Source organism: Euwallacea fornicatus, chromosome 11 (genome assembly GCF_040115645.1).
Source record: "Euwallacea fornicatus isolate EFF26 chromosome 11, ASM4011564v1, whole genome shotgun sequence".
Classification (NCBI taxonomy): domain Eukaryota; kingdom Metazoa; phylum Arthropoda; class Insecta; order Coleoptera; family Curculionidae; genus Euwallacea; species Euwallacea fornicatus.
Window position 1 is genome coordinate 1,068,453 of NC_089551.1, and position 23,789 is coordinate 1,092,241.

General features: G+C 37.1%; 10 protein-coding genes across 12 annotated transcripts in view; 4 read left to right on the forward strand and 6 right to left on the reverse strand.

Annotated features, from left to right (window-relative positions):
- LOC136341908 (uncharacterized) overlaps positions 1 to 5,059 on the reverse strand; it is a 36,571-nt gene extending 31,512 nt beyond the window's left edge. Inside the window, exon 1 of the mRNA XM_066287282.1 lies at positions 4,736 to 5,059. The gene's annotated coding sequence lies outside the window, so the exon portion shown is untranslated. The remainder of the gene's footprint in view (positions 1 to 4,735) is intronic.
- A 397-nt stretch (positions 5,060 to 5,456) lies between these two features.
- On the forward strand, positions 5,457 to 13,670 carry PGAP5 (Per1-like protein PGAP5). 3 transcript variants are annotated; one of them, XM_066287293.1, is made up of 8 exons: positions 5,457 to 5,748; positions 5,835 to 6,184; positions 6,236 to 6,402; positions 6,477 to 6,556; positions 6,620 to 6,757; positions 6,811 to 6,942; positions 6,995 to 7,145; positions 13,549 to 13,670. In XM_066287293.1, exons 1-7 carry the CDS (start codon positions 5,650 to 5,652, stop codon positions 7,127 to 7,129), a joined length of 1,101 nt encoding a protein of 366 aa, XP_066143390.1. In that variant the 5' UTR covers positions 5,457 to 5,649; the 3' UTR covers positions 7,130 to 7,145; positions 13,549 to 13,670. The 3 variants fall into 3 exon arrangements, with proteins under 3 accessions (XP_066143390.1, XP_066143389.1, XP_066143388.1); XM_066287292.1 differs by lacking the exon at positions 13,549 to 13,670 and having other exon boundaries at positions 5,458 to 5,567; positions 5,623 to 5,748; positions 6,995 to 8,553; XM_066287291.1 differs by lacking the exon at positions 13,549 to 13,670 and having other exon boundaries at positions 5,458 to 5,748; positions 6,995 to 8,553.
- LOC136341923 (cytochrome b5-like) lies at positions 7,567 to 8,265 on the reverse strand. The gene is made up of 2 exons (XM_066287302.1): positions 8,074 to 8,265; positions 7,567 to 8,013 (listed from the first exon to the last, which is right to left on the reverse strand). The coding sequence occupies exons 1-2, from the start codon at positions 8,263 to 8,265 to the stop codon at positions 7,828 to 7,830; spliced, it is 378 nt and encodes a 125-aa protein (XP_066143399.1). The 3' UTR covers positions 7,567 to 7,827.
- Positions 9,263 to 11,001, reverse strand: IFT46 (intraflagellar transport 46). The gene is made up of 6 exons (XM_066287294.1): positions 10,639 to 11,001; positions 10,443 to 10,583; positions 10,167 to 10,390; positions 9,848 to 10,115; positions 9,682 to 9,794; positions 9,263 to 9,628 (listed from the first exon to the last, which is right to left on the reverse strand). Exons 1-6 carry the CDS (start codon positions 10,663 to 10,665, stop codon positions 9,322 to 9,324), a joined length of 1,080 nt encoding a protein of 359 aa, XP_066143391.1. The 5' UTR covers positions 10,666 to 11,001; the 3' UTR covers positions 9,263 to 9,321.
- On the reverse strand, positions 11,254 to 13,921 carry gb (genderblind). The gene is made up of 11 exons (XM_066287289.1): positions 13,781 to 13,921; positions 13,466 to 13,633; positions 13,190 to 13,412; positions 13,022 to 13,137; positions 12,744 to 12,969; positions 12,645 to 12,689; positions 12,472 to 12,595; positions 12,215 to 12,415; positions 12,042 to 12,157; positions 11,773 to 11,984; positions 11,254 to 11,721 (listed from the first exon to the last, which is right to left on the reverse strand). Exons 2-11 carry the CDS (start codon positions 13,629 to 13,631, stop codon positions 11,666 to 11,668), a joined length of 1,485 nt encoding a protein of 494 aa, XP_066143386.1. The 5' UTR covers positions 13,632 to 13,633; positions 13,781 to 13,921; the 3' UTR covers positions 11,254 to 11,665.
- A 347-nt stretch (positions 13,922 to 14,268) lies between these two features.
- Vha14-1 (V-type proton ATPase subunit Vha14-1) lies at positions 14,269 to 15,078 on the forward strand. Its single transcript, XM_066287303.1, has 4 exons — positions 14,269 to 14,428; positions 14,490 to 14,571; positions 14,621 to 14,826; positions 14,876 to 15,078. Exons 1-4 carry the CDS (start codon positions 14,375 to 14,377, stop codon positions 14,900 to 14,902), a joined length of 369 nt encoding a protein of 122 aa, XP_066143400.1. The 5' UTR covers positions 14,269 to 14,374; the 3' UTR covers positions 14,903 to 15,078.
- A 97-nt stretch (positions 15,079 to 15,175) lies between these two features.
- On the forward strand, positions 15,176 to 16,445 carry LOC136341921 (protein mono-ADP-ribosyltransferase TIPARP-like). The gene is made up of 3 exons (XM_066287300.1): positions 15,176 to 15,437; positions 15,527 to 15,774; positions 15,833 to 16,445. The coding sequence occupies exons 1-3, from the start codon at positions 15,373 to 15,375 to the stop codon at positions 16,129 to 16,131; spliced, it is 612 nt and encodes a 203-aa protein (XP_066143397.1). The 5' UTR covers positions 15,176 to 15,372; the 3' UTR covers positions 16,132 to 16,445.
- An 80-nt stretch (positions 16,446 to 16,525) lies between these two features.
- LOC136341919 (uncharacterized) lies at positions 16,526 to 17,628 on the reverse strand. Its single transcript, XM_066287298.1, has 3 exons — positions 17,445 to 17,628; positions 17,033 to 17,392; positions 16,526 to 16,981 (listed from the first exon to the last, which is right to left on the reverse strand). The coding sequence occupies exons 1-3, from the start codon at positions 17,626 to 17,628 to the stop codon at positions 16,623 to 16,625; spliced, it is 903 nt and encodes a 300-aa protein (XP_066143395.1). The 3' UTR covers positions 16,526 to 16,622.
- Positions 17,629 to 17,653: 25 nt separating this feature from the next.
- LOC136341920 (uncharacterized) lies at positions 17,654 to 18,883 on the reverse strand. The gene is made up of 4 exons (XM_066287299.1): positions 18,587 to 18,883; positions 18,148 to 18,524; positions 17,906 to 18,092; positions 17,654 to 17,846 (listed from the first exon to the last, which is right to left on the reverse strand). The coding sequence occupies exons 1-4, from the start codon at positions 18,661 to 18,663 to the stop codon at positions 17,654 to 17,656; spliced, it is 834 nt and encodes a 277-aa protein (XP_066143396.1). The 5' UTR covers positions 18,664 to 18,883.
- A 165-nt stretch (positions 18,884 to 19,048) lies between these two features.
- Pdzd8 (PDZ domain containing 8) lies at positions 19,049 to 23,726 on the forward strand. Its single transcript, XM_066287287.1, has 14 exons — positions 19,049 to 19,680; positions 19,789 to 19,989; positions 20,040 to 20,232; positions 20,289 to 20,499; positions 20,553 to 20,707; positions 20,765 to 20,952; positions 21,010 to 21,187; positions 21,253 to 21,567; positions 21,614 to 21,835; positions 21,884 to 22,122; positions 22,170 to 22,404; positions 22,469 to 22,638; positions 22,700 to 22,810; positions 22,859 to 23,726. Exons 1-14 carry the CDS (start codon positions 19,519 to 19,521, stop codon positions 23,060 to 23,062), a joined length of 2,784 nt encoding a protein of 927 aa, XP_066143384.1. The 5' UTR covers positions 19,049 to 19,518; the 3' UTR covers positions 23,063 to 23,726.
- The last annotated feature ends 63 nt before the right edge of the window (positions 23,727 to 23,789 follow it).

Here is a 23,789-nt window from a genome sequence, read left to right on the forward strand (position 1 = left end):
GGATTCAGGACGGGCAACTTACAAATAGTAAAAATGAGCATATGAATCAAACCTACGGGGTGTTATCATTAAACGTGTACTGGAATCATGTAGTGTCAGGGGCATTAACAGGCCTCTCATTTAGTCTGTCATATTTGCAGGGTGTTCGAAAAAACCCTAAAGAGGAAAGTGAATGAGATGTGTAATTCGGACGTCCATCCCTTACAGTTCACTTCCATTTTACCACACGTAAGTGATGAGTTATTTTGTTATGGCAATAACTATAATAACATCTATTGTAAATCGCAGCAATTAATTCACGAGCGTTGCAATAACTTAAATGAATGAAGCGTTCACTCTTTGCGCTAAGTAATTTTCAGAACTATTTTGCACTTGATAACCAATAATTTAGCGTAGACGTACATATATAAGCACACACTCACAGTGTTTAAGCTCACATATACATATCTTTTAAATTAATTAATTAATTAATTTGTAATCTGCTACGTTGTCCATCACAATTTTAAGGTACAAAGTAAGCTCGATTATTAATTACTTTTCCTCGTTAAAGCACGAGCAAATTTGTCATTAAAAACAAAACCAATTCCCCAAAGCGCATGAAAGGTTCCATCCTTTTTTCTAAGAAAGCTCAGTTTTCCGACCTATTTATACTGCAGTTGTAAACAACATTACCGTGCAATGGGTGTAATCAAGTTTTGTTTTCGAGCTTGATTTCGAATTGTTGGTGCACGAAATTAATGAGGGTCTCACCTCAAGAGTTTCCCAAGGAGCTGCGTCAACGCGGGGGCGCCAATTTCCTCAAAGATGAATTTATCTCATTTTTTGCGTTGCCGATGATGATAAAGCCATGGTTCGTAGGAGTCCTCGCTAATTAAGTGAATTTGATAAGGCGAATACGTTCGTCAAGCCGTTCAACGCAACGGGATGATGTAAGGGATATCGGTTTTCTTGATAAATTGGTGAAGAGGACATTTGAGGTATTATAAAAATAGAAGTTTCCTTGAAAATTCACGTTTTGGAATATTGAGAAAGTGGTTGCTTTCAGTTTTAAGTTTGATGAATATCTATATATACATACATATTTATGTACACGCGAGGAAACCTAATGGATAGGTCCGGTGACACGTGGGGGCGAATGTGCTTATTAAGCCGTTTAAGGCATCGGAGACGTAAAGGGTATAAGTTTTCTTGACAACTTGGCGACAACGGTCTCAACGTCTTAAAATGGAAGTTTTCTCGAAAAGTCGCGTTTTGGAACGCCTAGAAACTCGTTCCTTTTAGTTATAAATTTTATGTATTGCCTGTCGCGACGATGCTTAATGGAGATTTTTTGTGGCAACCTTGCGGCGAGAGACCATTACCAACACGAAGGGGAAATTGGTCGTTGAAATAATACGCATTATTAATCAGAAGCTTAAATATAGATAGGTCGTAAACAAGATGACTTCCCAATAGGCCGGCGTTTATCACTAACAATCGAATCCGAATAATACCATAATCCCACTTTCCATCGGCCTCCTTTTATAGACCAGAAAATTGCTTCCCAGATTGTCCGTAAAGATGGGAAAGATTTGATGTAACTCGTGGGTGTTTTATTCCATGAATAAAATATATTTCGAGAGAGCGTCCGATTGACTCAAATCGGAATTAGAAATGTGGAGGATGTTATTTTTATATGTATTTTCTCTGTCTAAGCGCCCTCGAGTATAAATAACCCAAAACAACGCCTTCATAGGCAAAAACATGGATTAAACGTACATTATGCAGGAGACGAGTACTCAATAACAAAGTATTTACCCAGATGACGACGTAAGCGCCAATTTTTATAAACATATTTATCGACAAACAGGCGTGAGGTGCGATAAAGAGAGTGTTTTTGTGAGAATTCCAACACTAAAAGCACATTTTTCGAATGCCTGCGAAGATAGAAATCGGCAGGTAATTTTATAAGCGTCACATGCACCACGATCGGCGCATATCAACGAATTCAAGATGTCCAGGGAGTCGTTCTATCCGACTAAGCAGCCCTGAAATTTTCGGGAAAAACTTAATTGAGCTCGCGCTTTGATGCAAGTCGGCGTAACGTGAGCGGCTTAATGCCATATGTATAGATTTCGAAGAAAATCGACTTAATGTTGAAGCCTAAAATGAGACCTAAATAGCTGCCGTATAGCGACGTGAAATGTCAGCAACGTCATACATCATTACGTAATCGTCCCGTATATAACGCAGATATGTTTTGGGCACGTGTCTCTGTAGCTCGTTAGAGAGAAAAAAAAATTAAGTACCTAATTGCCTAGATGCAAAAAATGCCACATTATCATGTGTGGATGTTTGCTGCACGTGTGGCTAATTACACCATTTGATGCCATCTTTTGGATTGTTTTCTTGAAAAGCTCCCTCCCTTGTGTAAAAAACTGGCCCACCTTCAAATTAATCGCGAAACCTTATCGTCAATCAATTAAGCTCATAACGAATTCAGAACCTAACTCGTAAAGTAGCGTAGAAAATCGGCATTACTTAACCATCGGGTAAATCAAGGCCTGATAAGCAGCTAAATACCGTACTATTGACCATGATCATGGTCACTTTAAATGCCTCAGTTTGTCGGGTTTTACATGGAGTCAGATACATATCGTATCTCTAATATTAAAATTGTGATGGAAGGTCATGTAAACGCATTGTTTATGGCATTCGGTTCTGTATCGATCATGTTCGCTTTTCGCCAACAAAAAGCCACAAAAGTTACAAATCGCGTATGCAATTTTTGCATCGACAAAAGGGGGAAATTCCGGCTGCAGATGCGGAATGATTTATTGAATAAAATGAATAAAAATCAAAATCACTCCTTTTAGATTTTTCACTCTCTAGGACCTTTTAAGCCGCAATAAAAGAACAGTCATCACTAACCTAAATAAATTAGGTGTACGTTCCTGTTAGCCCCCTTTTGCGCTTTTTGTTTTGTTTGATTGATTGTTCTTGAGAATCGATTTTCATTTAACCTAATTTCGCGGGCTGAAATGGGTCAGGTTGCTCTCCTCAATGATTTATGAATACCATTAATAGATCGTACGCCCATCTCTGTCGAGGCTATAAAGTCCTGACCGTGCACGCATAAGGAGTACACGATCGTATACGAATATCCAAATTACATTAAGGAGGAACGTAATTAAACTTTAAAGGAGTCAAGCCAATTAACCCCACATGTGTAAGCGCTTCATTGACTTTATTAGGCCCCAGACATTCCGGGAAGCAATATAAACAACTCAAAAACAATAAAATTACACGGCACGGAACGACCAACCACGATGATAAATGAATTTATTAATTTGCTACGAAGTTTCAATTATTTCAGTGGCCGATATGCAAAGAAGGAAGAAGTTCCCGTGACAAACACGAGCCCGGAAACGTGCTCAAGGGCTCGAGTCTTCTTGTAATGACAACTAAAATTGCGAATAAGTCAAATTCTGGAGCAGCACTGGCATTGCGGGGGACGAGATTGGGCGGCAGTTTTTGTTCAGGGCAGGGGGGGGTAGGTAATTAAGAATTTCGCCAGAGTCGCTGAAGCCGGCCCTGTCCCAGGCCATACCAAAAACGACAATTTCCTACAAATAATCTAATTAGCTGCTTTGCATTTTTAATCAACTTCCGACAAATCTAATTAATCAACCCTCTCCGTTCCACGTCCGCCCTCCACAGTCTTATTGTGACCGTTTCCATTGAAAACGTGCGGGAAGACACGTAGCACGCCGCACGTCAAGGTGCATCCCCCATAGACCCGTGGGCATCCCATAGATAACTTCCACAAAACCGCCCTGACAGTTTGATGAATGGTGTATATTTATATGCGAATGGAGAGATTTATTATGTGCTCATTATTTATTCCCCTCTAAATGACTGATGTATGGCCAACTTATTGCGTCTACACTGCCGTATTGGATCTGTGTCCCGAAATATCTGGCGCAACGAAGTGGAGGTTCGCCGTATCTTGACTTACCACGAGAGCACCGATCCGTGTCTTCCGAGAGGGATCTTCTGATTTAATCCCAGAGGGACTTTAATTGGCATTTTTAGAAGGGGGCAGATGACCGAACTGGGTTAACTTGAAATTCGGACATCGGCACTAAAAACATCGACAAAATGGCCGACTGCTCGCACTTCTCCTATTTTGTCATTACGCCATTTTTTTACGTATGAAACGGGCGTAGGTAGCTTTCGGCAGCCATATTTCCACACTGTTTTTCGCGCTCTTGAACATCTCATTAATATATTTTAAAAAGTACGCCAAGGTAATAAACACGAACTTAACTATGTTTATTTCCTTATATTAATGATCGTTAAATTACCTTATACGAGAACTTGAGGATTCATTATTATCATTGTGTCATTCACTTCCACAGACGGGGTCGGAGGTGAAGGGGTGATCACTAGAAAAACACATCGCAGAAGGCGGTAAACTTTAAACGTGGGGCGTTGATTGAACAAATTCCTATTTACCACCCAACATGTGAATTGATCCCAGACATGCCTCTAGTACTTTAACGCCTACTCGAAGTATTTTTTAATGATCACATTCGAAATGCACATAAATGTTACATATTTATTTTAAACGTATTTGTGCTATTTTCAAAATTACATCCTAAATTATACCCCATGTAATAGAACATAACATTATGGTGTATAGATAAACAAATAGCGTATAAATTATTTGCGCTAAAAAATGACAAATTCATACCTGCTGCTGGTAAGGTCGAACTGTTGAAAAATATAACGAATTTGTCACCGACTGCAATAATGATAATTAAAAACGTTCTTAAATAAATACTAATAACATTTTTTTTGCTAGGAAAATCGAACGAATTAAACACTGTGAAAACTCTCAACAGGTGACATAAGAAGTTTGCCCGTAACGTTTTTTAAATATCGAATAAAATGGTTACTGGATTTCTTTCAACCATTAACTGATAAGTCCAATCACTACCACGCGATGAACCAGTCCATATCTACATAAATATGCCAGGAATACCAGGATCGACTGAGCGTGAATAAACCATACAAACAGGGAACGGGCGCATGGCAAACCTGCCTCATGAATGGGAATGGGAAGGCGAGTTTTCGTCATGTTTTGGTTTCGATTGTGACAACGTTGTCCAACCTTGTTGACTTTCCCACAACATAGGAATTAAATTATAAATCATTTAATAGTATATCTATCACTTCATTGGTGTCAACCTCTTTATATTATGGTTTACATTTGATCGTTCTAATATTATAAAAATTTCGGTATATATTTTTAAAATTGGTGCTGCAGTTTGAAATTTCGTGCACTACAAATCGTAGGTGTCCCCATCTGACGAGGAGAGTGGGCACTATATATATTTATCACTAATGCGTGTTGCAACAAACTGTAATAATTTTATATGTCTTGACCGAGGTTTATCGGGAAAGTTAGGTTATGGAATGATTTATGTTATTGTTTTTAATAAATACACAAAGTCTTATCAATAACCAGCTTATAGCGAAAGTTAGAAATAAATATATACGAATGATTCAATAAACCCTATTTAGTAAGATTAATATTTCACTGTCATTTCCCAATTTTTAAAATTAGCTTTTAAACAGTGGGAACAGAACATTTAAGTATGAAATATGAAACCGCCCATTTATTTTCTAACAAGAACCTTTTTGGCCCTGGCATTCCTGGTTTTTTATTGTGAATTTTTAATATTCTACATAACACAGATAACTGTAAGTATCAACTCTTTATGTATATCAAGATCATATGGCGTATTTAATTGGTACCCAGCACTAACACCAAAAAATTTATTTTCAAGTGCTCATGGCCAACTTTAGACCCTTCAAAGCAAGACCTCAACATAACATCAAGCGAACCGCCAGTAAAAGTAATGGTCCTGGCTGACACCCACCTTCTTGGCTCCCTCCATGGGCACTGGTTTGACAAACTAAGGCGTGAGTGGCAAATGTACAGGGCGTTCCAGACTGCAATTACCATCCACAAGCCTGAACAGGTATTTGTGTTGGGAGACCTCCTTGATGAAGGTTTATACAGCTCTAAGAAGGAGTTTGACTATTATATTGCTAGATTCAATAGCTTGTTTAGCGTCCCTGAGAGGACAAACATGTATGTTGTGGTTGGGAATCATGATATTGGATTTCATTACCAGTAAGAGACAGTCTGTTGCGAAAGGAAGTAGTTCATTCTTGCTTGTTTCAGTATCAATCCCTATCTAAAAGCGAGATTTGAGAAAGGATTTAATGCCCCTTCTGTACAACTAGTCAGTGTGAGAGGAAATCATTTTGTACTTGTAAATAGTATGGCGTTGGAGGGAGATGGATGTTTCTTGTGTAAACCTGCAGAAGAGGAATTGGCCAAAATTCAGAGTAAGTCACAACAGATGACTTTGCAAACTCACAGGAGATTATGACTCATCATGTCATCACATACTCATTTCTAGAAACATTAGCTTGCACTCAGGATTTCAAAAGAGGCTGCAATTTAAAATTAGATAAATATAGTAGGCCCATTCTGATGCAGGTCAGTAACAACTCCAAAGAAATTTAAAATTTTAGTACTTACTCTTTGCAAACAACTTTATAGCATTATCCCTTATATCGAACCTCCGATAAAGACTGCAAGGACTTTGATGCTGCCCCTATGCCTCAGAGAGAGAAGGAACTGTTTAGGGAAACCTGGGAATGCCTAAGCAAGGCAGCAACACATCAAATTCTCCATCAGGTAAGAAAATGATTACAAATATTTTCTGTGATACCAAAAAGACGATGACGAAGATTAAGCCTCGTTTGGCCCTTTCTGGACACACACATCATGGCTGTACCAGACCACTCCCTATTGGAGATGGAATCGAAATTACAATCCCCAGCTTCAGTTGGCGCAACAAGGAAAACCCGAATTATGCCTTGGTAATTACATTGAAAATATGTAAAATATCTATCACTAGTTTGCCAATTGCAGGGGGTGTTTACTCCAAATAACTACGCCATCAGCAAATGTCAAATGCCAAAGGAGTCGAACGTGATTAATATGTATATGTGGGGAATTGGAGGTTTGTTTTTTTATCTGTTGCTGTGCAAGAGGTTGCATGGATGACGTAAACTGCCATAATGTGAGTCTCCCTTTACTATAAATAGAGTATTTAACGCTTATTTATTCGGTCTTCCGATAAAGAAAAGTAATCGTTACTTTTGCACGGAACTCATCCAAGAAAAACGCAAAAAACGGCAATGACGCACAGTTCTTTTGTTTTAAATCATATAATGACATGAATGGTCGAATGTTTCTCAGAGTGTTGGCACAGCGTTGTCCAGTGTACTTTTTTAACTTGATAGCACGACAAGTACTCAAATCTTTTGATGTGAGAATGTTGCAGCTGCGATTCAAACTTGGAGACATACGATTTCTACTTTTGCCTTCGTAGATTTTATTTTTGTTTATTGGTTTCCCGGGCTTATCTTGGCCAATTCATACATATTTTGTTTCATCATTCCGCATTACGTATACAACCAAAAAATGCCGAGAACCCCATGTAATAATATCAAAAATTTATTTAGGAAAAAACGGCAAAACCTCCTAGGATATCTATTAGCTTTGCATCAAAAGAACAATACTGATATCGTCAAAGTTCACTTGATATTAACAAAATTTGACTAAATTAATTACCCGCTCACATGTTTCATAAATAAATATTATTATAAACTAAATATACAACAATTTCTTTAGTAATATACATTAATCCTTGAGTGTAATACTGAATGGGAATATAAATACGGAGAATATCTAAAAAGCAGTTAAATGGGCATGTCTGAAAATGTAAGCCCTCCGGAAATGCGAAATATCCTTTCCTTCACTGGAAGTTCTCCTATGAAATATTTTTCCAACAGTCGAACAGCTTGCCCAGAGTGCCCTGTGTCTCTAAACGCTATACTGGCATCGCGTCCCGCATATTCCATAAGAATTTCATCTCCACCTGGATGCTGCATATAAAATATTCATTAATTAAAACTGCTAATCACTTACAATCAATAGCTACGTACCTCTTCGAGAAATCCAGTAATGTCATAAACTCTATCATAAACCACTATCCAACAGTCTCTGATCGTGTCGTGCCAGGACACTTCTTGCAAATCGATCACACGTTTCGCACTTTGAACCGCTGGTTGAGAAGTTGCCACTGAACTACTGCTAGAGCTGCTATTCATGAAGATATTTCTTATTACTTTTGCCATTATATATGTGGCTAAAATACTTGTTTCTAACCCGTTTACTGAGCAAATGATATTGCTTTGCGTTTTCCGTCAGCTTAAATAATATATTGGTCTCTATGATGAAAGAACTTGGGCTAGTTAACCAACAGCGGCTTAGGTTTGTAAAGCTTCCCCTTATCAGGTTGCAGAAGTAATTTGATTACTTTTAGTTATTATGGTTGTGCAACGTGTATTGAATTCTTGTTTCTTATTTCTACTTTAGAATGGAATATATATTACGTCTTAAAAGATTTCCTATTTTCTGTTCATCGAGGTGTTTGAGTCTATAGTACCTTCTTAGATCAAAATAATCACACGTGTTTGTGCAAAAGTGCAAATTTCATGTATCAAATTACCAAAATCTAGTGTCATATTCGTTGATCACGCGGAATGGCAATGGTATCTTTTGCGTCATTGTTAATTAATTAAGCGATATGTTAAGAAAATGCTTTCTAGCAATAACATGCTCATTTTTGCGCTCTTTATTATTTTTAATTTAACGGTCTGCGCCATATTAACCTTTAAATGGACCGGCTATTTCCGTACAATTAATTGCACTCGTATTAGTATTTTCCGACCGGTAGAAACCAGAATTTAATCGTGACCTTTTAATCGTCCGAGTCGAAACTTTCTTGCATTATGACGTTTTATCGTCGGGCCGAGCAAAGTCCCTTTTTCTTGACATTTTGGCCAATCGTAAAAATAAAAAAAAAAACGAGAGTTTCAAGTTTCGAACATTTTCCCAACAAGAAAATACGTTTTCATTATTATTACGAGAACGGATGATTTGCGTCAGATACAGTTTGCGAAAATTTTGCATCGATAAACACGTATATAAATTGTACAAGACTGCTGATGAATATGTATAACAATACGATAAACATTTGTCTATTGTTATGCTTATGCAATCTATTCGAACTGTACACAATATAGGGAAAAATAGGCAATGTACGTATTTGTATTTCAAAATGCAATCCCATTACCGTGTATCAAATCATTTATTCATAAACCAAAATGCAACTGCATAAAACATTACAATTAATCAAGTACCAACTGGTCAGCACCGCCCTTTGCATTTTCTACCCCACCTTTGGCGGTGGTTTCATTGAGCGCGGACTGCACTTGATAAAACTGAGTCTGCTTTGTGGCAGTATACAGGCAGAACAACAAATGCAAAGATTGGATCTTATTTTTGGAGGTCGGAATTTGAAGATAGTTGCAAACGACTTCCACGTAATCAGACACTAATTGATTGGGCTCAGGTTTGGGAAAGCCTTTCTCTTTGAATATTTGCTCGAGATCTTCCGGCCATTGCTGCATTAAGTCATCGATATCTGGCATAGGCCTAGAAAGTATTTATAAGTACGTTAGTAATTATGTGGAGAAATTGGTACCTACTGTGAATATCTGACTACTGGAGATGATTTGCTTTTGTGCAAGTGCGACACGTCTTTGATCCATTTTTCAATTACTTTGGAGTTTTTCTCCAAATTATCAATTTTCTTGACAACCTGAAGAACTTAACTTGTATAATGGTATTGAGGATATCGGCGTATCAACATACAATGTGGTTTTGTTCCTTTCCTCCCATGGGTTCATCGTGGGCAGCCCTAAGTTGCAAATGTAACAAAGCTGGATCGCTTTGATTAGAAGCGGGCTCGTCTAGAACTAGTAACCCTAACTGCAAGATATTCTCGTCGAAAATCTCGCCCGAAAGTGTTGTTTCTGGTGGTTCCACTTTAAGAAATGCGTCAATGTCGCCGACTGCAGGCAAAAATTCTGGGATGAACGGTTTAAATTTGTAGTCTGAAGACATTTTTGCGGGGGTGTATCTGTGGGGCTTTTATAAGCTCAACCAGCAGTATTCGTTAGAGGTTTAATACCTGGTAATATACTCAAAAACTTCAGCAATCTCAGGGTCTACGGCTAAATCGTTAAATTGCGCGGGGTCATATTCCCCCGGAACCTCCTTGGGTTTTCTATCTGTGTCGCTAAATTCACTATCACTGGAATTGGGAGTTTTGCTGGGGATGTTGCAAACTGCTCGATTTGAAGGCCCCGCGCTAGATTTTCCCCTTAGAGCCACTTCCGGTCGGTCAAGCAGCATCTAAGAAAGCCTCATCATATTAAAAAAAAAAAAACAACTTTAGCGACACTACTTTTGGCGAACGTTTTTTGGGGCTGGGTTTAGTGATAATGTCATCGTCGGGTCCTGGGTCATCGGAGTCCGAGAATCCCGTCTTGAGGTCAAACTTCTCGATTTGATCTGGCTCGTTGTCGTTGAGGAGATCATCGTCGTCCTGAAGTGTTTTAAGGACATTAGAGAATGTTGTCGACTTTATATTTAAAACTTACGTGAACTATCGAAAATGAACGCCGCATTATGGTCTATGGTGGTATAAACGATCGAAGAAAGGAATTTACTGTTTACATTTCCGCAGCCTGCATTTTGTGTGTATTCAAAGCTGCTTAGCAACGATATCGAATCATCATTTATCGCGTATTGTACATAGAGTGGTCGTCTTTCTCGACCTTACTTGTTTCTCCCCATGAGCATTTGTAAGCTGAAAGTAGCACTTTGCGTCACTTGTCCGGAAAACAATTCACCGTGCCCATGTCAATGTGATCAACACGGGCGAAAGTGGCCCCACTTTTGTCCACCTTTTCGAGTTCAATTTCTCCCGACAACAAATATATTTCTCACGTTTCTGCAACACTGTTCGCTCTTTGCCTGATGACGTTACGCCATCTAAAGCTATAGAAACTTTGAACAAAAGAACAGTACCATGTTGCCGTTTTCTGGGGGAGTACAAGTTTAAGGAATTATAGTATGATTTGGGTGGGTCGTGGAGTGTATCTTTGGGGTATTTAGAAATTAAGTTTATTATTAAATCTTACCAGCTAAACAGATTAGAGGAAGACTATTTGCGTACGAATTTTGGATGGGAGCGTTTAAAATAAAACAAATACTAAATCAGACGTAAAAATTACAGTATTTTAAGCAAATAGGAGAGTACTGAAAAAGCCATTAAGAGACAAAAAAAAATGCGTTTTCTTACGTGTCTAACGATATAACAACGATGTAACTTCACAGCACAAGTATAATGGTAACATTTGAGTTTTAATAAGAAATCGTGACTTTGCTGTGGAAGGAATAAATACTTAGTACATAATCATGTAGTTGTCTTTGTTTCTCTAACCACAAGAAGTTATCGTATAAAAATATTGCCTTATACAATACAAACAAAATAGAAGACGATACGCCTTAAAACTTGTCTTAAAAGTCGCTTCATACAGAAGTAAAATCGTTCAGAGAGCAAATTTAGAACAAAATCACACAAACATTACCTATATAATATTTTCAATTTTAATAGACCTAAACCTACTCATCTTCATGTGCAGTCAGAAGTAACTTCTGGCAGAGAATTGTGGCGCCTTCTGAAATGATCAAAATTGAATGTTAAAAGCACCGTCCATCCGAAAACTTACTCAAAATGCTGCGGAACTTTTTCGGCTTCTTTTCTTGCGCTATTCCGAAATAATAAACCGGTACTCCGCTGAGAGTAATGAGCACCCCGCCCAGAAATACTAGAGGGGACTCAACCACCGGTAAAATCAGCAAAAAGACACAGATTATCACGAAAATGATTGGCACTGCAAGGTGGACCTTGATGGGTCTTTCCATTTTGGGATACTTCCATCTAAGAACGAAATACGAAATAGATTACATGTAAAAGCGTTTAGAAATATCTACGTACCGGAAATATAAAACCCCAGAAACTGACAGTGTGACAAAGAATGTTTCCACTATAGTGCAGTAGTGAATAAGCAACTGGATGTCACTTGAGCACAACATGATTAGAGATAATATATTCTGTTGGAAAGAATGAAAGTGGAAGAGTGTCTTATTGTATAAGGATTTTTCACTTACTAGAAATATCAGACTAGGCACGGGAGTTAGAGTTTTCACATTTAAATGAGCCAACATCACCGGGAAATGATCGTTTCTGGCCCCGGCATATAACACCCTGGAAGAAGACATTATGTGCACGCTCAGGCCACCGAAAGCGGATATTGCTACCAATATTGGTAAAATCCAACTGAATTTCCCTAGTACTGCATTGCCAAAAGTCTATAATCAAATTCAATATTTTACACCAAAAACAACCCATTTTCTCTTGCTCATACCACAGCAATGGCATCGGTTGAGGCAATTGCATCTGGAGTTAAAACAGACATATAAGCCATATTTGCCAAAACATAGATGATGGTAACAAGAGGCAGGGAAATGTAGATTGCTCTAGGTAAATTGCTGAAAAAGCTATATAGAGCAGGATTTTTAACATTTACCATTTACTTACAGAAAAGGATTTCGTAGCTCCTCAGTCATGAAATTTAAATAATTCCTAGAAAATGATAAAATTAAAATGAACCAAAACAGTAACTTTACCAGAACATACCAACCAGAATAAGAGAAAATCCCACTATAAAAAGCTTTGGCAATTTTGCCTGGATTCTGAGTGGTATGCACAAAGGCATTGGAGAAATTTTCCACATTTCCCAGAGACATCCAGACAATACCAATAAGCACTATAACTACTAGAGCCCCAATTTTGCAAAACATAAAGACATTTTGCAACTTTACTGTTGCTTTCACATTGTAGCAATTGAGAAAAGTAAGAAAGCCTGCAAGTTTGAGTTCATAAAACTCTTGTTAATTACAGTTATAATCACTCACATATGATAGCAGCTGCCATCAGTCTTACTCCAAGATCAGGCATGTCACATTCAGGGAAAAAAGGCTGTATAACATATTTAGCAAAAGTCAATCCCATTATTGAATTAGTAGTGGGTCTATAACATAATTATGTGGTATTTAAGATTTTTTCATGGCTGTGTTACTCACACAAAAATCACATTGGCAGCCCATAAATACAAAAATGAGGGCAAAGACCCATAGGCCTCATTGATGTATGTGTAGTCTCCCCCAGACTTTGGTATACATGTACCTAATTCTGCATAGCATAAGGCTCCTACCATAGATAGAAGACCACAAAGAATCCATATGACTAATGAGAAACCTACTGAATTTACTTCCTCTATTACCCCCCTAGGAGATATGAATATTCCTACAAGAGGAAATATAAAAAAATTTCTCATGAATGTATATATGTACTTGTACCAGAGCCAAATATTATTCCTAAAATAATGGCTACTCCCTCAAGTAGGCCCATATGTTTTTTCATTTTAATTTTTTCATTTAAGCCTTCAGCATTGGGCGCAGGATCCGCAGGGGATATTAGGTGGTCCTCAGTGGGGCTTTTGGTGACTTCTCTCTTCGCGGGCATCTCTATGCAAGTTTTGCGTGAATATTGTATTGATTTAGGTAAGGATATGAACTGATATCATATTCAGGTACAAAGTGTGGCCTCAAGAGAGTTCAAATCGGAGATATTTCAATTTTAAATGAAGATAATGTGAAAATTCATAACCTCACCAAGTTTGTTATCCTCTTTTGCCTCTTTGACTTTTCAATATTGGAGGAGCGATGGAGCAAATGAACAAAGCAAATTTTACTCGAATATTCAATTGCGGTTTTATTTATGTAATAAATTAAATAAAATGGGGACAAGTTTAAAATGAAACTTGAGACGAGTTTAAAATGCCGAAAAAAGCTCTTTATCCAAAGGTAAGCAACCAAACATACTTGTCTTTAAACGTATTATCATTGTCTTTGTTTGTAATACTGATTTAGACAAAGACAAAAGGTTACTAGCTAGCGAATAATGACGTAAAAATACTGTGCAACAACGTTGTCAAAGCAATAGATTATTCCTAAGATTTCATAATTTTATATGTGTTTTTATTTATCCGCAAATCTAATTTTTCCATACTGAAAGAACAGCACAAATTAGTTTTTCTTTTTGAAATTAATAACAAATGACCAATAGCATTCGAATAGTAGATCCTATTTGGGGATGTCCTTCACTGTCGAGTTGACAACGTTGAATAGCAGTCATCTGCTTGAGTCAGGTGACAAACTCTCCTGCAAAAATCCCTTTTTTTTGTCAGTCCTAAATAAACCAAAAAAATGGCCCTACACAGTGCAGTAAAGGGAAAACTGATCTCCGTCATAGGAGACGAGGCAAGTCCCCTTTTTACCCAACATTTTCTTTTCAACTTTATTTATCTTCTATTTCCATTAGGATACCTGTGTAGGATTCCTGCTGGGGGGCGTGGGAGAAATCAACAAAAACAGACACCCTAATTTCATGGTGGTGGACAAAAGTAAGTAAAGCAGTATTCAACCATTGCCGCTTCCAGCTCATTATTTCAGACACTGCTGTAAGTGAAATTGAGGATTGCTTCAAGCGTTTCTTGAAAAGAGACGATATTGATATAATTTTGATAAATCAGAACATTGCTGAAATCATAAGGCATGTGGTAGACAGCCACAACAGTCCCCTTCCTGCCATCTTGGAAATCCCATCGAAGGACCATCCCTATGACTCATCTAAAGATTCAATTTTGAGGAGGGCCAAGGTAACAATCTGCTTTGATGTGATGTTTTCTCAAGAGTTTTTGTTTTTAGGGCATGTTCAATCCTGATGAAATGTAAGATTACAGTAATTATTCTGCGTTGTGGTATTATTCAGTAGTTTTTAATGTGTAAATAGCTTGTTATACATTCCTTTTGCTTAATTTCAAAGGGTTATTGTTTAAGATCTTTGAGAATATTAGTTACGCACGCCTTTACATTCATTAACGTCTAATAAATGTGTTAAAATGGTCGAATATTAGAAATTTTTTTTATTGCACTTCAACCAAACGAATGTCATCTGACAATTCCTATAAATGGTACCAGACAAGGAGTGTACCATGCATCTACCAAATGTTCCTGTAACATACATTAGGCCACTTTGTGAAGTTTTTGAGGTTAGGAATGCATAAGCATTGCAAAAATCTTATTAATTTTTATTGATATTTTTGAACGTCTCCGATTTTTTGAAAAAAAGCCTAAAATTTATCGTTTCGACTAAAATTGTCTTGAACTTCGTCTCTACTTCGTTACCTGTGTTTACATGCAACATGAATTATCAAGATATATTAAATCTAACGCCTCCGAATTGGACTGAAATGAAGCCCCACTTAAGGTGAACCATTTACCTATTTCTTATAATTTTACATATACCTATTATATATATTTACTTCCACACTTAAAACACGTGTTATAATTTAACAGCTTTTCAAGAGTGTGCCTAGATCCTTACTCTACCGAATTTATCAATGTTCGAGCTAAATTAAATGGAAATTATATTCGAGAGATCAGAGGTATTTACAGAGTCCAAAACCCACTATTATGGACCAAATTTCTGCATAAAAAATTTGAATATGAGAACAGAGGTTACACTGATATGAAGACACTTTTTCATGATACTTCAGTAGACAGTGTTGACTCAATTTGTGCAATGAATTTTGACTGGAGGTATGGTGAGTATAATCACGTGGGTTACACTCCGTTTGTTGAGGGCTGTAAACGATTCTATAGGTCATCGCTTTAAATTTGGACCAGGTGTTTATTTTTCAACCCAACCAAACACTGCATTTAAACGCAGCTCGAAATTTAACAATCCCATTCGGGCGATGTTTATGGTGGATGTGTTGATTCAAAACGTAATTCAAGCTCATGGTAATGACGTCTTTTTCCCCACATTTGGTTTTGACACTGTATGGGCACAGGGTGGACAAACCTGCATTAAATATTTCGATTCGGAATATTACCCCCGTTATTTTATGGTATACGAGGCAAAACTAAAGTACTGTGGGCAGTACTCGCTCTTTAACTGACGTGGTGGAGTTTAACTTGAGACAATTTGCTGTGTTAATATAGTAGTGTTAAGAGTCGATATTTTTTTAATTACTCATGTGATTGAACTCTTTTTTAAACTTAATGATTAAGTTCCCAAATGTTTTCTATTTAATTGGTGAAAAGTTACAAATCATTGCTCAAATTACCTATTTTTACTGTAGGATTTTACAGTGTGAATAAGTCTAGAAATCATGAACAAAGCATGATATATAATAAGACTGATATGGTTTGTACTTGTTTTGCACTAAACAGTGCAGATAGCTAGTTAGATAAATAAAAAACATATTTTCCTTATGGGGATTTCAGTATTACCACACATTACAATTTCCCTCGCTTTGAAGGGAAAGGCGGAAGTCAACAAAATAAAAACAATTCTCTTGATATTATTACAATTCTAATTTTTAAGCCTTTGGTATCAATAATTTTTCACCAAACTATTAAAACAATCAACTCCAAAGTTTATGCAAAGTCAATTCTCATCATTCCGTTCTTCTAGCCATACTGAAGGGAATGTCGCTCTTCTCTTTGAAGGAGCAGCCCTGCCAGGTAACGGATATTTAAGCTCTGAGTTCAACAAACGCTGGAAGTCCTGGCTGGTTAAGCAGGATATAGTGTAAGCCACGCAGGCGTCTTTTTCGGTCCATGGAGCATGATCAAATCTAAAATTTAAACGCCGTAACTGGGCCGGCGAATAACATTTGGACAGTAATGTTTGGTCCGCCAAGGGCATCGCAAAGTACTCTTTATGTTTTATTTCACGTTGCCGTTTCAGCTCCTTTATTTCTCGCGACGTCTCCGCCTCTGCTTTCTCTAACTCTTTTAATTGATCTAAGAAAAATAATTTTTTTTGCTTGTTATTACGGGCCACTTTCAACTTACTGTCAAGATCCTTTTTCTCTTTTTTTAAGCGCTTCACAACTTGCATAAGCTTCTCTTTCTCCCGCAGCAAAAACGAGTCACTTAGCTTTGAAGCATCATCCTCTTCTCTTTCCCTTTTAACACCACCCTCCTGCTTATATTTAATCCCCTGATACTGAGAAGATGATGAAGCTCTACTGTTTGAGAGTCTTTTTGTGACTTTAGATTTTGAAGTGGATCCTTGCATTAATTTTTCCTGTTTTGGAAGGGGGGGTGCTGTCTCATCATCATTGGGAAAGATTGTAGGTACTGCACAGTTAATTAATATTTTGGAAAATCTCTCGAAAGCTGCAGGTTTGAAGTGCTTGGAGCAAAGTGCAGCTAAAACTTTTGGTAAGAAATACAATAACAAAGAAAAGGAAAAGTACATTACCAGTTTCAATGCGAGTACTGCCTATTCGATCTTTCAATGCCCGTCTCCAAAATTCTGCCCATGCTGTCTCTCTGGGTGTCAAATAATAAATTGCAGTGGAAGAGGTTTGTCTTTTGCTATTTGAGCAGCCTACGATGCTGCATAACAATGAGTTTGACCTCTGTCCTTGCCCGTCTTTAGGCATTTTGATTCAATATGATGAAAGAATTTTAATTAGCAGCCCAAGCTTGAACACAGGCCAAAGCTGGTAACGGATAGTTTAAGGTATTTTTCATATACAAGTAAAATTCCTTGCCACCCATGTGCCTTATACTAAAGGCTTTGGCCAGGTCATCATCACTCCAAAAGACTTTTTTCTTTTCACCTTTGAGGAGTTCAATTTGAGCTTTTGATAGAAAATTTCTAAAAAAATATCAATTTGTTATCATTTAAAAAATCTATTGAAATAAGATCAATATTACTCTGGAGCAGTTTTCCTTTCTTTTATGGCTTTAGAAGTTTTTTTTAGATCTCTTTTGAAATGGGCTAGATAACCTTTACGGCTTTTGGCTGATTTAAGCTTTTTTGAAATTGTGAATTGAGTTGCAGTTATTTGATTTTTCAACGAAATCACTTGATATTTTAAGTTCTCAACTTGAGAAGCTAAATCTGGAAAAAAAAATGAAGTAATTCAAAATACTCAAGAACCTATGTAGTTTTTCACCAGTTCCCTCTGCAATCTCCTCTTCCTCTTCGTCGGAACTAGACAAGGGATAAAAAGTAAGCTTATCAAGCTCTTCAAGATTATAATTAATATTAATACTAGGCAAGGCACTTGGCTTTAAGCTTCGCTTTGTTCCTGGAGATAAAAGTTCTCCTTTCAAATCTCTCTGGTAATCATCCAAAGTGAAATGTTCAGAGCAAACTTTCCTAATGTAAGAATGAGGAGTGTCTGCAGGCAACTGACAAATAGCATTCCATTTCAATCTCTCTTTGAGTGATTTGGGAAAGTTATGAAATTTGTATGTGGCTCTCTGGTGGCTTTGATAGTTTAGAAACGAGTTTTTGCAAGAGGGAATTGCACACTTAAAAGGTACAGTACTGAAACAATGTTGGAAAGAATTAATTAAGTGGTCTAAAAGATTATAGGCGTCTTAACTTACATTTTAGAGGTGTCACACTTAATGATAGCCAGGTAGTTGGAGGTAGATTCAAGCAACTGGTCAACACGGTCTTCCATTAAAAATCTATTGCAGATTTAAAGATTTTGATCATTATATTGCAACACAGAATTAATAGAATTTGATCTCAGCAAAACGAATAGATTTTATTGCCTGAAATCTTTAAAAGTCTTTTGCTTTTAGGAGATAATCCCGAAGACTTGAGAGTCTGGTAAAGCTTTGTATCACAAAACGCCTTTTACTATTCTAACCTAACTTTTCGTTTTTTTGGCAGTTGCCTTGAAAAAGGTTCCCAGGCGTCATGTAGGGGGACCGAAAAATAATTTAATTTTCAACTCTCTCTATCTTGCAAGTGTTGCCTATTAAATTATGAGTGTATAAGAAAGATAGCATACCATCTTGGTCAATGTTTGTTCTTTATTGCTAAACTTTATGCGTTGTCCTGCACGTACGATACCGGAAGAGCCAGTTCAGGATATGTCAACATTGTCAAGATTGTATTAAAGTTTGAATTATTGTTTATTTTGATTCATAAACTTTTAATATTACCCGAAGTCTAACTAGGAAAGATTTGTAAGCTCATTTAACATTTTTTTTTTGTTGTATTAAAGTGTTTGAAATCAAAATCGACATGAAACACGAACAAAGTAGCGAATCAAGAACCAAATGTTACATGTATCTACTCGGTTTAGTGTAAAACTGCTTGCTTGCGTTTGCGCGTGCCAAAAAATGTATTTAATTGTTGATTAACTTTTTTGTAACATAAAAAATCATTCTCATACTTTTAATTTAAATATATATAAGAAGTGTACACATTTACAACTAATAAACGTACATGTTAACACTTTTAGTTTAATACATTCCATTGGTGTATTTATTTAAACTGTGATAGAGCAAATTTGCTGTATATAAAAATGGATTTGTTCGGTGTATTTTTCGTGGCTTTTGTATCAGTGTTTTTCGGTATTATTTTAACTCTTTATATCCAGTATTATGTTTTCTATATCTACTTGAAAAAGAGTCCTATAGTGACAAGCACCAGTCATAAGAAATCATTTGATTATACCTTGCCCCAAGTAAGTATTTCCAACATTACTTCGCTCATCAACGTCCAAATTTCTTAAACGCAGAAATCTTGATTTCCGAGCACCGTACGTTGAATTGACTTCTTTCTCCTCTTCCAGGCAATTAAGCAAAAATTAGATTCAGAAGTTTTAAGTGATAAAAGCAAAGGCGGCCTAACTGTAAGTCTCATAATGCAATTCCTATTTCATGAATTCCGACACTCGGAGACCATCAAAAGATGGCTGTATAAGAAGCTAACCATGGAATTTGATGAACTCTTAACTAAAACCACAATGGGAAAGTGTTTTGATTCAATAACGGTAAGTCTCAAAGCAGCAGCATTGATTCATGCTTATGATGATAGTTTCAGATAAAGGATATGCATTTAGGATCCCAATTTCCTGATATTAAAGACATATCTGTAGAGAGTGTTAAGCTTGACCCAAAAAACAACCATATAGAATGTCTTAATATTGCTGTCAATTTAGATTATAGTGGCAACTTTTTGTTGTGCATTGATGCCAAAATGAAGTTTAGCAAAACTGCCTGTCTTTCAATTAAAGGTCACTTGCAGCTGTATTGTATCAAAGCATTAACTAACACTTTCTTCATGTTTTAGTTAAGAAAATCAGTGGGCTGGCAAGACTGCAATTCTCAAGACAGCCATACACCCATTGGTCTTTCAGCTTCTATACAGAACCTGTCTTAGAGTTGGCTGTAGAGTCTCACTTTCAGGGCAGGCAGCTTCAGTCAAACATAACTAATTTAATAGTCAATCAAATCAAGAAAGCTATTAAGAGGAAACACACTTTGCCTAACTATAAACTTAGGTAAAAGGCTTCTAAAATGTCTAATAGATTTAAGAGTTAAATCTGTCTCTTAGATATAAACCATTCTTTGTTAAAACTGATCCCAGCCAATTAGACATAGATGACAGTGAGGTGAATCTTCAAGGAACACTGGAGATGAGTGTTTCTGAAGTGTCAAGACTATCAGTTCCTGAGACTGCTCAGAGTGTGTATTTAACTGTAGCTATAGGTAAATTTTTGATTTGCTTTTTACCTGTAAAAATTTTATTTATATCTAAAACCTCAGATTCAATTCCATGGATCTCACTATGCCAGAAAGATGAAGCTATGGTCATGACATTGGAAATAACAATGACAAAACTGAAACAGGTTCAGCTAGGTGTGATTTTCCGTCAAGATGGTGGTGTGGTTGTAGTTGACAGTGTAACTATTAACTCATGTGCATATCACGCTGGATTGAGAGCTTCTGATGTGGTAAATATTACTGGCTTTAAGAATAGCTGGGGGATTAGTTTCTAATTTGCTTTGCAGGTCATTTCAGTTGAAAACAAGTTAGTTACCTTAGTACCTCAGGTTGCCAAATACATGAAGTCTGTAGCAGGCAGCAATGTTACGCTTAGGGTAGAAAGAGTGGTTGAAAATTATGTTGCCAAATGGAAATTAACAGAAGAGAAAGAATTAGCTGTGTCTTTGGCATCAGATGTTAAATGTAAGATTAATGATTTTTATGTGGATAGGGTTCTGCAACTCACGTCTTTTTCTTTTTTAAAACAGGTGACGATAGCGAGACTGAATTGACTCAAGCAGAGCAAGAGTCCTTTGTGATTGTGGACGTGAAAAAGGATGACAGAAAGCCTCGATCGCCGAAAATAATGTCAACAAACGAAAATATGGCTAAAATTGCCCAAACTATCAGTAGTTTTAGTTTGCGCAAGCGAAAAGGCGGGGGAGGATCTCCGGGGGCCGCTCAAAAAGCTCGAGCACTGTCTTCAAAGAAAAACTCCATTTGTGACTTGCCAGAAATAGTGAGGACTGAAGTGGATAGCATGGAAAGCGAGCAGATATTTTCTCAAATAGAAATATTTCAAGGTAAGAAGAAATTCGTTTAAATCGTGTCATGATGTTTTTTTTTTAGGCAAAATATTGCCAGTGGACAATTTACTTCACTTCGATGATGAATTCCGCTTTCCAGTCAGAGAAGGCGTTAAATATATTAATATCAACGCCTGGGCAATTCAGGCTAATACACCTGACGTCCTTCTGGGATACTTAAACGTCCCCTTAAATTATGTAACGTCCGAGTGTTCGGTCAGTGTTTTAGGCCATCACTCAAGGCGCTATTCCTTCTTGCCTCCAGGTTTTATAATGTTTTAAGTTAAGCTCAATCAATAAAAAATCAAATTAGGTGTAACAACGTCAGCAACTACGCATCCGTTACTGGCACATTCAGGCTTCGAACATGTATTTTGTTTTGGGGATGCCTTATTATCTTTCGTTTGGACGCCTCTCGAATGTTCGGAATCCCGCAGGAAAACATCAACCGCGACAGATGCTAAAACTGATGTTGCGGGGACGAGGAGTAAGCATGATTTTCTTAGGACGCAGTTCCATGGGACGACTCACTGCGATTTCTGCTCAAAAAAGGTTAGTGAGGTGTATTAACAGGAAATTTGTTCTAATGGTTTTTGTAGATTTGGTTGAAAGATGCGGTGCAGTGCAGGCAGTGCGGCATGTGTTGTCACAAAAAGTGCGTTGTCAAATGTCAGACAAGCAACGCATGCGTCGTTGATAGATTGTCACAAATCAAGACAGATTCATTAACTGAAGCTGTATTACAGTCAGGTGATGGGGCGGTTATTGAGGATCCAGACAACTTGGAGGGTAATTTGAAACGGGTTAATAGTGTTTCCAATCTCAGTATCCCCGGTAAGAATTATGGTTCCATTCTCCTGTAGGAATTTTTAACATTCATCTCACACACAAACGACAGGTTCACCTTCCATCACATCTCGTAGCTTACCGCCAAGTCCCCAAAGAACACCAAGTAGAAAACAATCCCTTATGTGTGTTAACCCGTTTGCCCTTTGTCCCACTGCCCTGGACGAAGTGCAAAAAACCCCTCAGGATGCATGTGACACTGTAGCAAGACTGATTGATCAGGTAATGATATTTATACCCTATTGCACTTCAATCTTAAAATAATTGGGTATTTTTTACACAGGTATTGCAGTGCCCTGTGGATGAATCCCTAATGGACAATGCTAAGGAAAGCGGCCAAAGACTATACGTCTCGTTGGCGGCAGAGGAGAAGAAAGAAAAAATCAATTTAATGGTAAAAATGGTGTGATCTTGTTTTAATTTTATATAATAATTGTTTCAGATGGCGGAATTAAAGAAAACCCTGGATCTGTCCACTTCAGAACACATGGAACTGACTAAAAAATTGAACACTGAAGAATCCGAGGTGGAGAAGGCCAAATTAGCATTTTTAATAGGTCAAGCGGACGCCAAAGTGCACGCACTGTCCGTTTTGATGTTGCACTACTGTTCAGGCCTACAGTACACACAAGAGAAAATAGTTTAATTGTAATGTAAGACCTAGTGGTTCCTTTTATTTATTTATCTAGCAGAGAATCCAGCAGTATTTATTTCAATCTATAGACTGTTTCAAGTAGTACTTAAACCGCGAGAGATTATATTATAAGGTTGATTAAATGACGATGTATTACATAAGGTAAGCATATCAGTAACAATTTAGGTGATGTTTTTGACGAAATATGAAATCAGAAAGTATTAATTGCAGCTGCAAGGTGCAATTGGATTGAAGTGTCTGGCCTGTACAATTTACAATAACCCATAGATTATATTGGCACTAGTCAATTAATTATTAGCTGTAAGTGATTTTTGTTTTATATTGGGCTACTCCTGTTTTACTTAGTTTTTAAATTAGAAAAATTGTGGTTACAAGGTGCAATGGCAGCTCCTAGATTTGAAAGTGTTTGAACATTAGATTTCCACCAGCGGTTTTTAGCAATTTATTGCACAAGTAAAACTCCGCAATATCTTAGTTTTTTTTAGCAAAAAAAATGAGTTTTGATGAGAATAACACCAGTTGCCGTCGTTGTAAGTTCGTGATTTACTTGTCGAAAACCCCAATATAACTTAACAATATATTGTGATATTTTGAAGTTGTTATACTTGGCAAACTTATGATGTTTAGAACTTAACGAATAAATTGTCTATATGAACTTCTACTAGTAGATTCCAACAGTTTAGTGCAATGATGGCTCACCCTGTATGAATACATCCAT

Coding starts and splice junctions, on each gene's coding strand:
- PGAP5 (XM_066287293.1), top strand. CDS start 5,650: ATGAAACCGCCCATTTATTTTCTAACAAGAACCTTTTTGGCCCTGGCA. Junction 6,185..6,235: donor GATATTGGATTTCATTACCA/GTAAGAGACAGT, acceptor TGCTTGTTTCAG/TATCAATCCCTATCTAAAAG. Junction 6,557..6,619: donor GTAGGCCCATTCTGATGCAG/GTCAGTAACAAC, acceptor ACAACTTTATAG/CATTATCCCTTATATCGAAC.
- LOC136341923 (XM_066287302.1), bottom strand. CDS start 8,265: ATGGCAAAAGTAATAAGAAATATCTTCATGAATAGCAGCTCTAGCAGT. Junction 8,014..8,073: donor TTACTGGATTTCTCGAAGAG/GTACGTAGCTAT, acceptor TTTTATATGCAG/CATCCAGGTGGAGATGAAAT.
- IFT46 (XM_066287294.1), bottom strand. CDS start 10,665: ATGCGGCGTTCATTTTCGATAGTTCAC. Junction 10,584..10,638: donor GTTCATTTTCGATAGTTCAC/GTAAGTTTTAAA, acceptor AAAACACTTCAG/GACGACGATGATCTCCTCAA. Junction 10,391..10,442: donor CCAAAAAACGTTCGCCAAAA/GTAGTGTCGCTA, acceptor AGGCTTTCTTAG/ATGCTGCTTGACCGACCGGA.
- gb (XM_066287289.1), bottom strand. CDS start 13,631: ATGCCCGCGAAGAGAGAAGTCACCAAAAGCCCCACTGAGGACCACCTA. Junction 13,413..13,465: donor AGGAATAATATTTGGCTCTG/GTACAAGTACAT, acceptor TTCCTCTTGTAG/GAATATTCATATCTCCTAGG. Junction 11,985..12,041: donor TCTGGGGTTTTATATTTCCG/GTACGTAGATAT, acceptor TTTCGTTCTTAG/ATGGAAGTATCCCAAAATGG.
- Vha14-1 (XM_066287303.1), top strand. CDS start 14,375: ATGGCCCTACACAGTGCAGTAAAGGGAAAACTGATCTCCGTCATAGGA. Junction 14,572..14,620: donor TTTCATGGTGGTGGACAAAA/GTAAGTAAAGCA, acceptor TCATTATTTCAG/ACACTGCTGTAAGTGAAATT. Junction 14,827..14,875: donor CAATTTTGAGGAGGGCCAAG/GTAACAATCTGC, acceptor TTTTGTTTTTAG/GGCATGTTCAATCCTGATGA.
- LOC136341921 (XM_066287300.1), top strand. CDS start 15,373: ATGAATTATCAAGATATATTAAATCTAACGCCTCCGAATTGGACTGAA. Junction 15,438..15,526: donor GAAATGAAGCCCCACTTAAG/GTGAACCATTTA, acceptor ATAATTTAACAG/CTTTTCAAGAGTGTGCCTAG. Junction 15,775..15,832: donor GAATTTTGACTGGAGGTATG/GTGAGTATAATC, acceptor ACGATTCTATAG/GTCATCGCTTTAAATTTGGA.
- LOC136341919 (XM_066287298.1), bottom strand. CDS start 17,628: ATGCCTAAAGACGGGCAAGGACAGAGGTCAAACTCATTGTTATGCAGC. Junction 17,393..17,444: donor CAGTACTCGCATTGAAACTG/GTAATGTACTTT, acceptor CAAAAGTTTTAG/CTGCACTTTGCTCCAAGCAC. Junction 16,982..17,032: donor AGAGAAAAAGGATCTTGACA/GTAAGTTGAAAG, acceptor TATTTTTCTTAG/ATCAATTAAAAGAGTTAGAG.
- LOC136341920 (XM_066287299.1), bottom strand. CDS start 18,663: ATGGAAGACCGTGTTGACCAGTTGCTTGAATCTACCTCCAACTACCTG. Junction 18,525..18,586: donor AAGTGTGACACCTCTAAAAT/GTAAGTTAAGAC, acceptor ACATTGTTTCAG/TACTGTACCTTTTAAGTGTG. Junction 17,847..17,905: donor GAAAGGAAAACTGCTCCAGA/GTAATATTGATC, acceptor ATATTTTTTTAG/AAATTTTCTATCAAAAGCTC.
- Pdzd8 (XM_066287287.1), top strand. CDS start 19,519: ATGGATTTGTTCGGTGTATTTTTCGTGGCTTTTGTATCAGTGTTTTTC. Junction 20,233..20,288: donor TGCCTGTCTTTCAATTAAAG/GTCACTTGCAGC, acceptor TTCATGTTTTAG/TTAAGAAAATCAGTGGGCTG. Junction 21,568..21,613: donor TCAAATAGAAATATTTCAAG/GTAAGAAGAAAT, acceptor TTTTTTTTTTAG/GCAAAATATTGCCAGTGGAC.